General features: G+C 36.0%; 1 protein-coding gene across 3 annotated transcripts in view; it reads left to right on the forward strand.

Annotated features, from left to right (window-relative positions):
* Positions 1–1,163: 1,163 nt before the first annotated feature.
* Positions 1,164–18,014, forward strand: part of LOC145690314 (uncharacterized) — a 49,914-nt gene continuing 33,063 nt past the window's right edge. For 2 of the 3 annotated variants that reach the window (XM_081765092.1, XM_081765094.1), the window contains exons 1-2: positions 1,164–1,318; positions 6,396–8,583. In XM_081765092.1, coding sequence (XP_081621218.1) covers positions 6,583–8,583 — 2,001 coding nt within the window. In that variant the 5' untranslated portion in view covers positions 1,164–1,318; positions 6,396–6,582. The remainder of the gene's footprint in view (positions 1,319–6,395; positions 8,584–18,014) is intronic. The other variant, XM_081765093.1, reaches the window with a different exon arrangement.

Raw genomic sequence — 18,014 nt, forward strand, 5'->3', positions numbered from 1 at the left:
ATGTGAATGGGGCAGTAGAGATCGTGGATCTCATTACCGCAAAAGTGATTGGAGTACCAGAGAAACTCTTCAGCCGAGAGTGAAAAATGTGCAGCAGAGTGTTGAAGAGTGTTTGTTCACAGTTCTTGGGAAGACACCGAGCAACAAATTACAAACAACTGGTAACAAAGTTGTTATTGTGCTACGAAAATCTTGCTTGCAATATGTCTCTGAAACTCCACTTTCTTCATTCACATCTAAACTTCTTTCTCGAAGATTGTGGAGCAGTAAGTGACGAACATGGTGAGCGTTTCCATCAAGATATTGCAGCCATGGAGAAGATATATGAGGGAAAGTGGAGTTCTAACATATTGGCCGACTACTGTTGGACTATTGAAAGGGATGCTCCAGATGTAACCTACAAAAGGCAAGCCAAGCGAAGACGCTCAAAATAAAATAAACATAATCCTGTACAAGGGATCACTTGAAACTTTTGTCTACATTGCAGTGTAGTTCTTACACAAAAAGGTATTTGTACATATTTTTCATGTTTTGATGTTAATACTGATTTTTATTACGGAATTGTTAATGTTTAACTTGACCACGGTTACTTTATTTTCTGTATCGCTGTGAAACTGGTATTTGCGCAATTTTGAAAAAGGAAGTACAAGGTTATAGAAAGCTATAAGTTAGGGTACTTCTTAACTCCCCAGCTTATCACATCACAGTGAAATAGATAAAAAAAAAAAGAAGTGAAATGTAGGTTTTTACAAGGATTTTGCTTAAATGTTCTATAAATATTAATACATTTGTATATATACAGCTACTGTTGTAAAAGGGCTTTTTTTTCAGAACCTGAGCTAAGAAAATTCTTCTATTATCATTTCCTTTCATATGATGCTTAAATGAATGTAAAAATCGCAATTTCAAAGAATTTACATACTTTCGATCAAAATTTGTTGAACAGTGTAGCATTAAAATAAGTACTTTGCCTGTCCCGACTAAACTTACGGGGACGTGGGACACTCAAACCCAAAATCGGGACTGTCTCGTTTTTTACGGGACGTATGGCAGGCTTCGTTATAAAATAATCATTAATAGCAAAACTCAGTGATATAAGTGACCGGGATCTACGTCTGCATCTGAATTCAATTGAGGTTAGGAAAGAAGAAGAAATAGAAGATGAAGGCGAAAATGGAACGAAGGAAGTTCTGTTGTAATGAATCTTTTTAGGTTGTTTGAAATGAAATTAAATCTTTGCCATTCAGAAAAATACGTTTAAATAACTTGAGCTCTCGATGACAAACGAATTGTAGTGATTAGATAACATACTAATCGGGTAATAGTTATTATTATTATTTTTACATAGAAAAAGGCGAACTTTGATTTTAAAAAAATATCGTTGCATAATTATCTATAATGTTTTTAAATAAACAGTGGAGTATAATATAACAATTTACGTTGTTAGAATGTGTACATTGCGATAAACTTAAAAGATCCTTATGCTTAATATTTAACTATTATTCGTTATTTCGAACTTTCGGTGCAAGTACGAAGTAAATTTTATTTTTGTTTCTTATTGGCATTGCACAAATAGCTTAAGTTATGAAGTACATGTTAAACAACCAGTTTCTGCAGTCTTACAAGAAATTTAATGGACTAAAAAATTCATACATGGCATACACAAAAGAATGGTGGGGGCACTGTGGCTTAGTGGTAGAGCGCTCAACTTCGTGGAGGGTCCCTGGGGCAAGTCTTTACTTTGGGCAAGGCTGTGACAATAAGCAATGAACCTGAACCGGTTCCTGCAATTATATTTACAGTTCCCAAGACGGAAAGACATAAAACAACGTGCCCTGCGGGGCTCTAACCCGCCTTCACTCGCTGACGCTCGCTTGGCAATAATATGTACTGACAGTATATCACTGCCTTGCCCAAAGTAAAGAGTTACCGTCCCGGGCTTAATTTCAGATTATGTGAATTTGTAGTGGACAACATTATGTTCACAGGCTTCGTGGGTGTTCTCCCGTTTCCTTCCTCATTCTCATCCATAATTACTGTATTTACATATTCGTCTCAGCCTTGAGATTATGGTCATGAAATGTAAAACTATATATAGGCCCTATTTCATTTCATTTTCAAAAAAAAATCAAAAGTTCATAAAAGAACATCTTACCATACTCAAATACAACATTCAACATAAACAGTGACTGTCCAAGCTTCCCATGAATTTTTCAGTATTTGGAACCTAGCTCGTACAACTCACATCAACGTAGTAATAAAATTCATCCCAGATTTGGAGTCGCATGTCTGCTATAATTGTTTGCAGTGCATGCGATATCCAGTAACCAAGTTTATGGATAGGCACTGGATATAGGAAATAGCAGTACATGAACGATATCTTCAACGAATCCCAAAGAAAAACCGCATAATGTAGGATGGCCAAGGGACAAGGTTGTTGTCCGCATTATGCTGCACGTCCGATCTAACAATGTGAAAAATCACTCTTATTTCGTACGCATATAAGGGAGGAGGATTGTCTAGTTGTAGAAATAATCGTCATAGTAGTATTTAATTCAAATAAAAACCAATTTTTCAACATGTCCAGAAATCAATCGCCAGTCACAGTTGCCTTAGTGAGGAAAAATCAAATTCTGCACTTTCTTACAGGACACTGCACGAAAAAGTTGGCTCTGAGCTACACGGGTACTCTACCTGCATGCGGTTTCTCGGTTTCCCAGATACGGACATTTGTCTGTCCACTTTGACATTGATGTCCGATGTGATTTCCTTAGAGAAGATAAGTCTTTCTACGAAATCATTTTTAGCTGAATTTTCTTGCAAAGACCACGTCTTTTCAGTGTCTGCTTGTGTACGAGTCTACACCATCTTCTTCTATGCTCCGTATTTAAGTTCTGGAAATTCTCATAAAATGAACATTAATGAAAAAAAAGGGATGGAATAGCAGTTCTTATCATTATATTAATGATTCTATGTCTCTATCTCTAATTTTCACGGAACTAATTTTTGTCCCAATTCGAATTACAATTAGACTAATCAACCCTATGATATATGGACCTATTTTTGTGAGACCCATCTTAAAATTGTCCTCTCATCTGTGCTTATGTCTTCCTAATTGTCTTTTTCTTCGATTTGGTTTCCACTTAAAATTTTGAAAGCGTGCCTATTTTCTTCCATTCTGGCTGCATCTGCCTGCCTGAGTCTCCTACATTTAATCATCCTAACAATGTTAGGTAAAATTATGCAGCTCCTTGTTATGAAGTTTCAGCCACTTCCCAATCCCATCCTTCTTGGATTCGAATATTCACCTGAGGATTATAATTTCAAATGCAAGTACTTTCAGTCTGCATTCTTCTCTTAAAGTAAGGTACCAATTTCGCAAACCTATAGTACAACAGACAATTATTGTTTATATATTTTGTAATCTTTAAATTCTTTGACAGAGTTCACCAAGATAAAAGATTTTGGGTTGCGCAATAATATGAAATCTTTGCGTTTAGTCGACATTTAATTTCTTCTGTGAATATGGTTTTAGTTTGTTCATATTGATCCTAGATATCTGAAAGTACCCACTTTGTCGAAAGTATTATTTGATATTTTGATTCAATCATAATTTGCAGTATTTTGATCCCACTGAACTTTTCCATGTATTTAGTTTTCTTCTGCATTTGTTAGGGTCGTCAAGTCTAGGAGGCTTAGGTAGGCGGGTCATGTAGTTAGAATGGAAGAAAGTAGAAACGCTTTCAAAGTCTTGACTGGAAGACCAATCGGAAAACGACCATTAGGAAGACCTAGGCACAGATGGGAGGATAATATTAAGATGGATCTCCCAGAGATTGGAATACAAAGTAGAAACTGGATGCAGTTAGCTAAGGATAGAAGTCAGTAGAGAGCTTTTGTGAACGCGGCATTGAACCTCCGGGTTCCATAGGCCATAGAGTTAGGTAGTTAGCTAGTTAATCCCCTACCAGATTTACATCATCAAAATAAGCCATAATCTGGTGAGATCCATTGAGCTCTAGACTCTGAGTGATCTTGATTTTCTTTATAGCGTGTTCTAGAACAAAATTGAAGAATAATGGAGACATACAAGCATGTGTTTCTTACACGCAAAAGACTCTTCAAGAGCCTACATATCACACTGAACATAACACAAGCACTCATTTTTGTTTCGAACAATTAACATTTTCAGGTTATTTTTTTAACCATTTTTTTTTAATCATTTTACTTCGTTAGCAGGTAGTAGGTAACATGGCGGCTTATTTCCCGCTGGGCAAAGCAGTGGGAAAGGGTAATGGAATACCTGCAATGTGAAGTGTTCCAAAACCCCTCCCATGAAGATATTTCATCTTCGTCGCAGACCAGTTTCGACAAGAACACAAATAATTGCTTAGAAGCTTAAGACAAGCCCTTAGGAGTTACACAGAAAATGTTCATGTTATGATGTCATTCGCTGTTTTCGTAGAACTAGTTTCAACGATCATCGTAGAAATACAACACATAGTAAAACAGATATACTGTTATCCTATAGAACCATTCACCTTTCCTCTATTCCCAATACTAGAAAAACCACAACAAAATTCATCTCCAGCAATATAGTAAAATACCTCTCAATATTGCCAAGTGTCAAATAGTTTGTTCAAAGTAAAATAAAATGAACCAGAAACAGTAAATAAAGAGTTATAAAGTACCTATTTAATTTAACTGTTACGCATATAATTAACAAATGCAATTTTGATAACAGATCTTTTCGTGTACGTTTCTTAAGTTTGAATAATATACAGGGTGTTTCAAAACAACACCGACAACGTTTGGGAGGTGATTCCTGACACCAAGATAAGACGAAAAGTATAGACCAACCTGGGTGCACAAATGCTTCCTTTCGGAGTTATGGGCTGCCGAAAACATGAAAAAATGAACTTTAAAGGTCCATAGTTTCAAAACTGTGGGACCTACCATAATCGGGTCAAGATTTCACTTAGAAACTAGTATATGCCTTATCCAAATATCCAAGTTTCAGAATCCTGCCGTACTTCCGCAATAATTTTTATAGAAGTAATTGTTGAGTACTTCGGATTATATGCCTGTAGCTAAGCTCACTCTATAAAAATTGTTGCGTGAGTACCTTAAGATTCTGAAACGTGGATTTTTGGATAGGGCACATTAGTTCCTAAGTGAGATCTTGACCCGACTACGGTGGATCACATATTTTTGGAGCTATGGACCTTTAAAGTTCATTTTTTTTTCAAGTTTTCGGTAGCCTATGACTTCGAAAGGAAGCATTTGTGCACCCAGGTTGGTCTATACTTTTTGTCTTATCTTGGTGTGAGGAATCACCTCCCAAACGTTATCTAAACGTTATTTTGAAACACCCTGTATAGTGAATTGTGAATATGATGCACATTGATAGGTCGCCGAACAATGTAAGTTACTTGAAGCCATAAGTAGCCTACTATTTCTAATAAAAGAGCGATTAGTAATCGTTAATGCTCTCTCCTTTGGTGCGAGCAATCCCAGATTCGATTTCCGGTTGAGATAGTTGATTGAGAAAGTGTACCAGCTTTTTCAGGCCAACTATCTTGAGTGAAGTTTTTTCTGGGTTTCCTTCATTCACATCAAGCAAATGCCGGGATGATACATAATATAATGGCCCCAATCCTCTTCCTTCCTTTCCCAATCCTTTGTTCCTTCAATTTCATCGGATAGTGTGCTCGCCGAGGGACGTCAACCCTCATATACATGACAGGCTAAATGCCCTTAGATGCCGTCAGCCCAGAAATCTAAGTCCTAATCCTAAAAGAGCGATTAAGAGAATACTTTCATATCTTGAGGAAACTCTGTTTTGTTCATTTTTATCAATTAAAAATGTTTTGTTTCAATTTATGTTAAAAGTTGAATGTTTTCAGCGAATTATGTTCAGAATATATATATTCTATAATGTAAGTAGACTCTCAAATTCATCAGAAAGAGCAATATTGCATTAATCAGCACGACATAAAAAGTTATAAGTATTCTTATAGTCAAGTGTTTAAGGAAAGAAAAATATCCTTCTCTCTTCCTATCAGTTAACTTTTGTGTGGTTTACTATTTACGTATAATATTAACCTTGCGAATCTTGTATTGTTTTATACCTTCCTTTGTTGTTTGACATTTTGCACTTCTTTCCCAAATGTAAAATTTAACTACAATTATTCTGACTTTCCGGTATATTTATTTATTTTTCAAAATTCTGATCATGTATCATGTCAGATATATATATTTATTTTTCAAAATTTTGATTATATATCATATAAGATATATTTATTTATTTTTCAGTTCTAATAATGTATCATATCAGATATATTTATTTACTTTTCAAAATTCTGATCATGTGTCATATCCGATATCTTTTCCAGAAGACATTTAGATCATTCGCATATTGATGAAAATCTTGAAGTGAAAATGGAACTTTAGAAACTTAGGATTTGATAGAAACTGGAATTATTATTATTTATTTAAAGTCTTCTCATTCTTAAGAAATTGTAGAAAAGAAACTTAATCAAGTATATTAATAAGTTTAACTTTTATTAACTTCTGTGCAATATGGTTAAGAAATCTTTTAAAGCTGTCGTACTAAAGAAAAGTAATCAAAGTTCATCTGAATCACAAGAGGAGAAAGATAATGACCTGACACCAAATCGAGCACGAAAAGTGAAAGAACAATCCTCTAAAATATGGGAAAATAAATTGATTCAGAAGCTAAATGAACATAAGAATACATCTTTCTCTACTATTTCTGATACTCGTAGACAGAAAGGGAAGAAAAGAATTAGGTCAAAAACTGTTTATAGATCAAGTACATCTAGTGACTCTGAAGATGAAGTGATTATTCGGAAATATAATTATGATAGTGAAAAGAAGATTCAAAAACCGAAGCAAAGATCAGTTGAAGAAGTTATTTCAAGTACTAGTAAGGAACTCGTAGAACAAAAAAAGTTCAACAAACAATGGGAAGGTTTTCCGTTGAGGCGTATAAGCAAATTTATCAGAAGAAGAATATCAAGGGATAAATATATTGAAAAGTCAGATATAGCAACACACAAAGAAAATACCTCAAATTATAATGTACAAGAGTCCATATCAACGAAAAGTCAACATGAAGATACAATAATTCCTTGTACCTCTGACCATGAATCGACTAACGTGATTATCGCAGATAATCAGATCTATACAAATAAAATTTCTTCTGATAATAGAACTGAAACTCAGACTAAGGACACGTGTGCATTTCGTAATATTTCTGAAGTTGCTCTTAAATCATTGACATCTGGGGATGAAAATGCAACTAATTTTCCACCAATTCTAGTTGAAGAAAGACGGATGCTTCCAAAATTAATGAAATTGGAACAAAATGCAGATGATAATTCAAAAATAACTTCGACAGGTGGCTTTTCAAAGTATTTTCCATCTATATTAGCAAATACATACTTAGCGTCATCTGAAGTTGATTCTAGTGAGTTCATTGAAGAACAGGTAAATGATTCAACCACACCTTCAAGTCCAACGAACGAAAATAGAAATCCCTCCATTTCCGAAAACATAGAGCAAGACGAAAAGGAAGGATCGGAGGAGAATTCTAGTACAAAATGCATTTCGTTGAAATCTAGACTTTTCTCGTGCTTTAGACGATCACGTAAAAACAAAACAGATGAACCGATGGAGAATACGTCAGAACAAAGAGATGATTATGAAGTAGAGGTAATGGAGCAAATTGCTACTACTGATATCGGTTCACCGAAGAGGTTAAGTGACAATTATGTGGAAGAAGTGTCTTCTATTGTTGTTTCAGAAGATGACAGAAATATATCAGAGCCTTCTGAGCCTTCTGGCAGCAAATGCCTTCCGTTAAAATCCTTGTGCTTTAGATGGAAACATAAAATACGCGATAAACAAGATACCACCAGTGAGAAACTAGGTGATTTCGAAGAAGGTATGTTACAAGAACCAGGTGATTTAGGATTAATCAATGAGAATATAGATGAATGTGTATGTCGTGGAAGAGATCATCGTCCGCCAGAATCAGTGATGAAATGTCAGCAATGTGGGTGTTACCTTGAAAACAAGATTAAATATTCACACCTTATTTCAGCTCAAGATGAGAAATTAGGAATGCGTGAATATATTGAAAAGGTTTTGAAGACAAACATTAGTGATCAGAGTTTCGATATTGTTATAAGAGAAAAGCATAAAGAAGATAAAGGCCAGATGGATGGAGGAGAAGATGACGAGTGGTCCAAGTTTATGTTAACTGAAAATGAAACAGAATATCAAGAACAGTTGGAGGCTGAAGCAAATGAACAAACTATGGCTCGCGACTTAAGACGGGGATTTAGAAGTGATAATTTGACTTTAGGAGGAGATATCTGTATATACATAAGTCCAGATATGGAATCTCATTTTGCAGACGATGAGGAAGTAATAAGTTTTTCTGAAAAGGAGGACCCTGAAGAGTTCCTTACGAAACTTGGATATCCTATCGAGGAAATTACCCGCGCCTTGGAAGATGAAGAAGTGAGAAGAAGAATGCATGCTGCTGTGGTCGAGGTCTGTATATTATGATAACTTAACGTTTGAAACATTTTAATAACATTTATTTCCTTGTTACTTATTACATAAAATTCTGCAAGTTGGGTCAATCCATCTGAAGTGGTCCAAAGACGGTGAAAATGGTTGCTCGATCATCTCCGAAAATTATAGAAATTGAATTATGATGATCCTTGTGTATGAGAAGGTCAATAACGTCATTCACTTGTCATATGTACAAATGTTCCTGAATGGCGACCATCTTTGTTGTCGGTGGAGTGTCAATTTTTGCATTTACAAGCATTTACGAAAACTACAGTTGCTCAGGACGTAACAAACAGACTAACACCAAACAAAAACGAATGTTTAGAGGAGAGATTGAGATACACGAATAACATACAGTCTTACTTCTAAATAAATATGCAGGGTTGCAAACCAATACATGAAATCACTAGAAAAAGTACAGAAAATTACACTTTTAAAGAAGCTGTATTTTGAAATGGCATAAAGTGGGGGTTCATAAGTTTTGTGCTAAATACTATTGCACGTAAAGAGTCTGCAGAAATATCCACAGCTATGATACTACTGGCATCGTAGATTTATGGGGGTCCAAATGTTGAAGTTTGTGATTTTGATGCCTTTTTTGGGGCATAATATCTCAGGAGGGCAAAGTGCTATAAAAATTGCAGCTTAGGCCACAAAGTAATTCTGTATGTGAATAAACTATTGCAGAAAAATGACTGATATTACATGGAGAAAAAAGTGAGGACATGTTAAAAACACGAAGAAAGCACGTGCGTGACGATGGTCGTATCCCGGAAAAATTTAAATGTTTCGACATGTTTTATGCTAGGTCTTAAAAACTACACACGGCGCAGCAACCCTAACAGCACAATTCCATACTAGGTATATGCCTATCATGTTCCCTCAGGTACATGGGAATGTGCTTAGTATGTGCCTTATGTACCTATGAGAGAGAAATCCATAGATTGCAAGTGATAATCAGTCTATGTACGCCCCTAGGCACGTACCTGACATGTACCTGAGTACGTGCCTAGTTTGTTATGAGCATGTTCTTGGCAGAACCAAATATCGTCCACAGCACTTTAGGCACATTCTAGTTACATACAGAGCATGTGTTTGGGCTGTTTAGTAGATGCTATGCATGTGCCTGACATGCACCTTATGTATCTCAAGAACCTTAAAGAATACACCTAGCACTTGTCAAATGTATCCCTGTAAATCGTACCCCTTTAAATAAGTCGTATCATTGGTGAAATTGGTAATTTTGAGTACGTTCTTATTCTTTATCTCTAACATACGTAAATAATTAACTGATCACATATGTATGAAAGATTCATCTTAATTTTTATTCAGCAGTTATGTCATCTCTTTCTTCTAAGTTCATCTCCTAAATTTGATGCATTTGTTGTTTCTAGTACACAATCGCTTAGGAGAAAGAAACAACAAATGCATCAAATTTGGGAGATTAATTTAGAAGGAAAAGATGACGTAATTGATTAATAAAAATTAAGATGAATCTTTCATACATATGTGATCAGTTAATTATTACGTATGTTAGAGATAAAGAATAAGAACGTGCTCAAAATTATCAAATTCACAAAGAGTATTACTTATGTAAGGGAAGGTATTCGAGTGTTTGAGATGGGTGTAGAAATTGCGTATCTGAGTGCAAGAGTAGTTTAAGTTGACACTGCAAAAATGAAACAGGAAAACAAAGTCCATTCACAATGTCTTCAACGATCCCAAAGAAAATTTTGCCATCGCATCTCATCCATAAATTATATTACCTAACAATATTAAATTATATTACCTAACTACTACATTCAGATCCACAATTGGTGAGTACTGAAAATAAGATTATCTCAACATATATAGTTCTAATTAGGTATCTTCCAATAGAGGAAGAAAATGTTCTTCTGGAAATGCTCATTTGTAGGCTAAAACGAAAAGTACGGATATGGATAATTGAATTCTACCAATCTTACAATACTACCTTATACTACCAATTATGTCTTAGGCAAGAACTCTATTTCCATAGGCACCATCCACTTTATAGTAATAGGATTATTATTTTTACTTCACAATAACGCGGATCGATCACAGCTCGCGTCGTGTGGACTTTGTGATAGACAAACACCGTGTTCGTGGGTTTTCTCGAGGTTCTCCCGTTTCCTTCCACTTTCTTCATTTCACCACTTCATTCACTTCTCATCATCACAGTCTCCATTAGTCTAACCGACATAACTGTGGGACGTAAAACTGATATATTTCATTTCAATTTTCATTTCACAATAACACGGAGATACGTATCACTGCTTGCCATTTGAAACAGGAACAGGAAGTGGAGCAGAAAGCGTGAGAAACCGTTTCATGTTACTGCGCATGAGCAAATGCAAACAGCTGACTGTCATTCGTGTTTCGCTGCAGATATCAATTATGTATCATAAATATCTGAAAAAGTATGCAACTAAAGGACGTACCTAGAACATGAAAGATATATGTTCCAAGTGACAACATAAAAAACAAATGACTGTCACAGTGCGAAACTGAGCCAGGCCTATAAATGTTACATTTGTGGTACATAGTCGCGAATATCAGTTAGGTGTAACAAGTATGTAAAACTTTAGGTAGCTGAAGTACATACTTAGCCCATGAATACCATATGTGCCAAGTGTCGAGTACCTAAAAAAAGTAGCTGGGACACCTAAATGGCACATGCCTAGCACATCTTGTACTGTTAGGGCAATTAGGTCCACTTTTGTTTGTGTTCAGTTTTGCAAAAGCTTGCGAGTGGCGTTTGTTCCATCTTTCTAGCTCCATGATCATTGTCACGTCTATATGGTGAGGGGGTTAGCTTCCCCTTGCATCCACGACACCCACTGTCGAACTGGACTACGGTATTGAAGCACTTAATGTATCAGCAAAGTATAATTGAAATCCAATTCCAGGTACGGAAGTTAATATGTTCACAACGTTGCGGAACAGGAGCACTGTGCATATGACAACGTGAATGATGTTATTGACCTTCCCATACAAGATTCATGACACTCAATTTCTTTATAATTTTCAAAGGTGGTCGAGCAACCTGCTCTGGACCACTTCGTATGGATTGATTCAGTTTTATTATCGTAATGAAATGTAAATTTAAATTTTACATTAACAACTACTAACATTTTTAGTGTAATTACATAATCTCTCATGTATTAAAATAGATAATACTCTTCACACCTGTTCTAATTTCACAGGCATGACATGATGTTATTTATATTTTAAAAACAATTTTAAATTCAATTTTAAAAGTTATTACAAGAATCCTTCCATATTTACTGAACTATGCGTCTACATAAACATAATATGAAATGTAAATATTTATTTCCTTTTTAGAATTGCTTTTATAATTATACACTTTTCCAATCAATTTTAGACTATATTAATCAGTTTCAGTTTTTAGTCTCTCAGTGAAGTACAAAATCATGAGGAAAGTATGACCAGCTCATGTTAACGTTAAAGATTGTCATTCATCTAGTTTAGCTGAAGAGAATAAATAAGTCATCAAGATAACGGCCATCAAGATTAGAAGTGTGAATTTATTTATTTATTTATGTGTTGCCTTCAACAGATACAATCATTTTCAATAGTAGGATAATAAGGAGTATGTAAGGATAATCAACAAAAAATTTAAAAACTAAATGAGCTATAAAATAAGAAAAGAAAAAAATATTATAGAGAATTGAACTTTGTATTTAAAAATCGCGGATAAAGTATTATTATTATTATTATTATTATTATTATTATTATTATTATTATTATTATTATTATTATTAATGTTAAGTTCCATATAAGCAATGGCATCTTTATGGCCTTTTGCATCTAAGAAAAACCAAGAAAATCCTTTTTTGGTCTTTTTTGTAGTTTAAAGTCCTATTTACATGAAAAAACTTATCCAAACACAAACTTAACTTATCCAAACTTAAAGTTGCATTTATTCGCGATAATTATCATATTGCTTCTATTTCTACCACTCTTCTACTTGATTCTCTTTTCACTTCATTATTTGTTTTCTTTTCTAATTGCAAAATTTCATCATTCTCTAATTGTAAATTCACTGCAACTCTAACAGAGACTGATTGTGAAACTATTTACAAGTCAGAAATCAGGGAAAATGTAGTTAGTGAGCGGTCTGGTTCTAGCCAACTCAAATAATCGTATCATTGACTGTAATAATTATTACTTGTCTTCCTGTTGTACGTGGATATGAAATAATGAAAGCAAACCATTTTTAAGGAATTTGGTTTACCAAAATTCCTCATACCCTGTCCGTCCGGAAGACAAAAAAATCTTTAAAACTATAACCAATCATCACCAAATTTTGTGAAAATGTAGAGGGTGAAAAGTTAGAAATTGAATTCATTTTTGGATCCGGAACACCAACCAGAAATGTTAAAAATGAACCATTTCTGGTCTTAATGTTGAACACTATAGAGCAAATCCACTAATAGATAAGAGAGATGTGGCTTTCTGCGATCCGTTAAACGTACCAAGAACATATTACATCTCTATACTTAACTCTCTACTAATAAATGAAGTGATAGAGATCCACTACAACTTTTGGTTTCAATATTGATTTATATACACTATAAAAAATGAGGTGTTGAAACAACACAAAATGACTACCACTTTAGCATGTTACCTGTGTATTAATTCAGCGCCAAACACATCGTCTTCCGAGCATATCAGAAATAATTCGTTACTACCTGAGAGAGTTTGCATTGGTATTTATCGTTTAATATGAGTAAAACTTTGCGAAATATATATTTGGTACTTGTGCCAAGTAACGAATAATGTTGTATGTTTTCTGTAATCAGTGACAATAATATTGTTGTAAACCTGTGAATCGTCTGACAACAGTTACAAAAGCAACGGTTCTGCCATCTTCTGTTAATACTTGCTAAGACACAATAATAACAGGAAAGTAGAAGGAAGAACTGGTATCTGTGTAACTGTTGCCAGATGATTCACAGGTTTACAACAATATTATTGTGACCGACTACAGAATACATAGAATGTTTTTTCTTACTTGCCACAAATGCGAAATGTATTCGCAAAGCTTTGCTCATACCAAACAATAAAAAAAAAACAATGCAAATACTCACAGCCAGTAACGCGGTATTCCAGATATGCTCTGAAGGCGATGCGCTTGGTGTTGAACACAGCTTATAACTATAAGTGCAAAGGCAAACCTCCCGCTCAGGAGTCCCGCCCTGAACTCGTTGTTCCTCTGAAAACTGTCGAGTCATCTACTTCCACTGACAACTCAGTTAACGATCCCGTCACGGTTAGCAAACTTCTTGAATTTCTAGCTCTAACTCTACAAAATATTCACTCTTTTCAACGTCAGCACGCCCTTCAACAAATCATAACCGCTGCGAAATCTACGTTTCATGTCTCATTATACGCCACTTATTCAAATAACTACGTCCACTTCCACACAATTCGACTCGAAACATCCGTATAATCGTATTCATCATGGATATCGTTATTCTGTTTCTCAACATTCGCTCTCTTCTTAAGCACAAAGTGGTATTCGAAACACTCTTGCTAGAAGAACACGTCACAGCTTTCCTCCTTAACGAGACCTTTTTTAAACCCACTTCATCTTGTTCTATTTCTCGCTACACTTTACTCCTCCATGATAGTCATATACCAGCCCTCAGAGCCAATGGTGGAGCTGCAATAGGTTTTCAATCCCGTTTCGATCACACAAATGTCCTATATTCCATCTTCCAGAATATGTCATCACCACATTATATTTTCGTAATATCGCTCTCACTCTTGCTACCATCTATGTACGTAGCCTCCCTATACCTCATGCCTTCTTCTCACACATTTCAAATACTTATAAACGCTTCATAATTCTGGCCGATGCCAACTTTCATAGTCGTTCACACACCGACCAAACCTCCTTTACTGACTTTATCACAGTCCATACTAAAGGCACTATTCTTAATCTTCCTCGCTGTACTAGCCCTATCAGCAATACCACTCCCGATATAGCAATTGTTTCAAATACCATCATTAATCGTTGCACTATAGATGTTCTGAATTAATCGTCAGTGATCATGCACCCATCAAGCTCATATATCATTCAGTTCTTGCTCTTGCACAATCCTTACCTTCATCACGCTTATCATTCCGTTATGATAAAGCCGACTGGCCTCAATATCGTTCCTATCTTGAAAATGCCTTGGTCGATTCCGAACCTCCTACCTCACCAGACAAACTTACACAACAGGTTGCTCTCATAACCATTTCCATTCAACAGGCATCTGCACTTTATATCCCTCAACCTGAATCAATCCCATATCGTCCAAAACTACCACCACAATATCTAGCCTTAGTCCGTCGATCACGTCAATCTTACCTCGATTTTTCCGCACCAGAAATCCAGAAGCTCTAAGACTTCATCACTAACTTCAACGCACGGTCCACAACTATGTTTCTGCTTACAAATTCCGCCAGTGGGTTAAAACTTGTAATCAACTATCCGATACAACTCATCCTACTCGCTACTGGAAACGGTTCAATTCCCTTTGTGGCGAACACTCGAGGACTCCATATCCGATTCTTTTACACAATACGCCATTGCATTCCGACACCGAAAAAGCCAATGCCTTTGCGGACTATCTCCAAACTATATTCACACCCTCAGAATCAGATACTATAGGCAACAATCATCCAGTAGATCAAGTTGATCGTAACTGTTCTTCACTTCAACCTCATGTCTCTCATACACTTCCCAATCATGTTCTTACCACTCCCATCACAGTATCAGAAATCATCTCTGTCATCCAGCACAAACGCAATACCTCACCAGGATTCGACTCCATCACTTATCGACATATTAACCCTTAAAGGATCCGATGGTACAATTTGTGGTACATCGCGTTCATACTGGTGTTTCGGTACATTGCGTTATAACTCTTCTATTTGAGCTTTTTCGTCCGGTTTCTTTTTTTGTTTGTTTGTATTAGCATTGTAGAAGACCTTACATATGGTTTCACACCTTCCTGCGTTCAGACATAGGAGGTGATGACGTTATAATTTTAAAATATATATTTTCTCTTATTAAGCCTATGTTCATTATTTTGGCGCGCTTATTTTTGCACGTAGGAGATTGAAATTTTACACAAACATTCAGTCCACTGAGTAACATTTACCAGATTTTTTTCAGATTTCTGCGTTAAAACAGGGGGAACCAGAAGGGCAGAGTTGAAAAAAGGGATATTTAGACCAAAAATCCCTTTCTTCGGGATTTTCCCATCTTAGATACATGATGGAGACACGTGAGTGGTACCGTCTGAAAGGCAGTTCTATTCTGAAGAGAATGATGGGCGAAACATGACCCTAGGGTAATTAGGGATGTCTCAGGGAATTTTTATCAAAATATACTTCTGTATAGGGAATATGGGACATTGTCGGTATATTTTTTTGGCGGGCTTACTTTTGCACCTAGAAGATTGAAATCGTGCATAAACATTCAGCCCACCTAGTAGTATTTATCAGATTTTTTCAGATCTCTGCGTTAAAACAGGGGAGTTCGGAGGGGCAAAAATTCGAAAAAAGGGATATTTAGACTAAAAAATCCCTTTCTTCGGGATTTTCCCGTCTTAGATACATGATGGAGACACGTGAGTCATATCGTCTGAAAGGCAGTTCTATTCTGAAGAGAATGGTGGGCGAAACATGACTCTAGGGTAATTAGGGATGTCTCAGGGAATTTTTATCAAAATATACTTCTGTATAGGGGAATATTGGACATTTTCGGTATTTTTTGGCGGGCTTATTTTTGCACGTAGAAGATTGAAATTGTGCACAAATATTCAGTCCATCGAGTAGTATTTACCAGATTTTTTTCAGATTTCTGCGTTAAAACAGGGAGGTTCAGAGGGGCAAAAGTTGAAAAAAGGGATATTTAGACTAAAAAATCCCTTTCTTCGGGATTTTCCCGTCTTAGATACATGATGGAGACACGTGAGTCATATCGTCTGAAAGGCAGTTCTATTCTGAAGAGAATGATGGGCGAAACATGACTCTAGGGTAATTAGGGATGTCTCAGGGAATTTTTATCAAAATATACTTCTGTATAGGGGAATATTGGACATTTTCGGTATTTTTGGCGGGCTTATTTTTCCACGTAGAAGATTGAAATTGTGCACAAACATTCAGTCCATCGAGTAGTATTTACCAGATTTTTTTTCAGATTTCTGCGTTAAAACAGGGAGATTCAGAGGGGCAAAAGTTGAAAAAAGGGATATTAAGACCAAAAATCCCTTTCTTCGGGATTTTCCCGCCTTAGATACATGATGGAGACACGTGAGTCATACCGTCTGAAAGGCAGTTCTATTCTGAAGAGAATGATGGGCGAAACATGACCCTAGGGTAATTAGGGATGTCTCAGGAATTTTTTACCTGAGATCATGGTCTTTTGCGGTAATTTGGGGCATTGTGGGGATTCTTGCTAAAATTTCTCCCGCCCTTAGCATTCAAGATAGAAACTTGAAATTTGGCACACACATTCAGTCTACCAAGTACGATTTATTAGATTTTTTTGAGATCTCTACGTTTACACAGGGTTGCTCCAGAGGGGCCCAAAGTGTGAAAAAAATTTTCCCTTAGAAAATTTTCCCTTTGACATCAATTTTCCCTCTTCTGGTATATGATATGGGCATGCAAGTGGTACCATTTGAAAGTCAGCTTCATTCTGAAGAGAATGAGGTATAGACCATGATCCTAGGATAAATAGTGACGATGCAGTAGCTGCTTGACTGAAAGTCTAAAAAATACCCCCAGAACCCCGGATCCCTTAAGGGTTAAAGAAAGCCCCGCTATATTACTCACTTTTCTGGCACTCATTTATACATTCATATTACGCACAGGTTTTTTCTCCACAGAGTGGAAAGCATCCAAGACCCTCATGTTTCCCTAACCAGCTAAACCACCGTCCGATGTTTCTTCTTACCGACCTATTCAGTTAACATCTACTTTCAGCAAAATATTCGAGCGCATTCTTGTGAAACGCCTACACCCATATTTCCGAGATCGTCAACTACTACTGACTCATCAAGCTGGTTTCCGTCCCTCCTTCTCGATTAACGATCAGTTACTTCGTCTCACAACCCTCATAACAAATCATTACAACTCTATTCAACCATCTTGTTTTGTTCTTTTCGATCTTGGAAAACCTTTCGACAAGGTTTGGCATATAGCGTTAATTTATAAACTCATTAAATTTCAAATTCCGATGGCATGCATTCGCATCATTTATCATTTTCTCGTCTGTTGCATCTCTTACATTGCCATTAATGAACAGCTATCTCATCCAATTTTCCTCATGTGCGGTGTTCCTCAAGGTTCTGCTCTTTCCCCAT

Source organism: Thermobia domestica, chromosome 7, assembly GCF_964235325.1.
Source record: "Thermobia domestica chromosome 7, izTheDome1.hap1.1, whole genome shotgun sequence".
NCBI lineage: Eukaryota > Metazoa > Arthropoda > Insecta > Zygentoma > Lepismatidae > Thermobia > Thermobia domestica.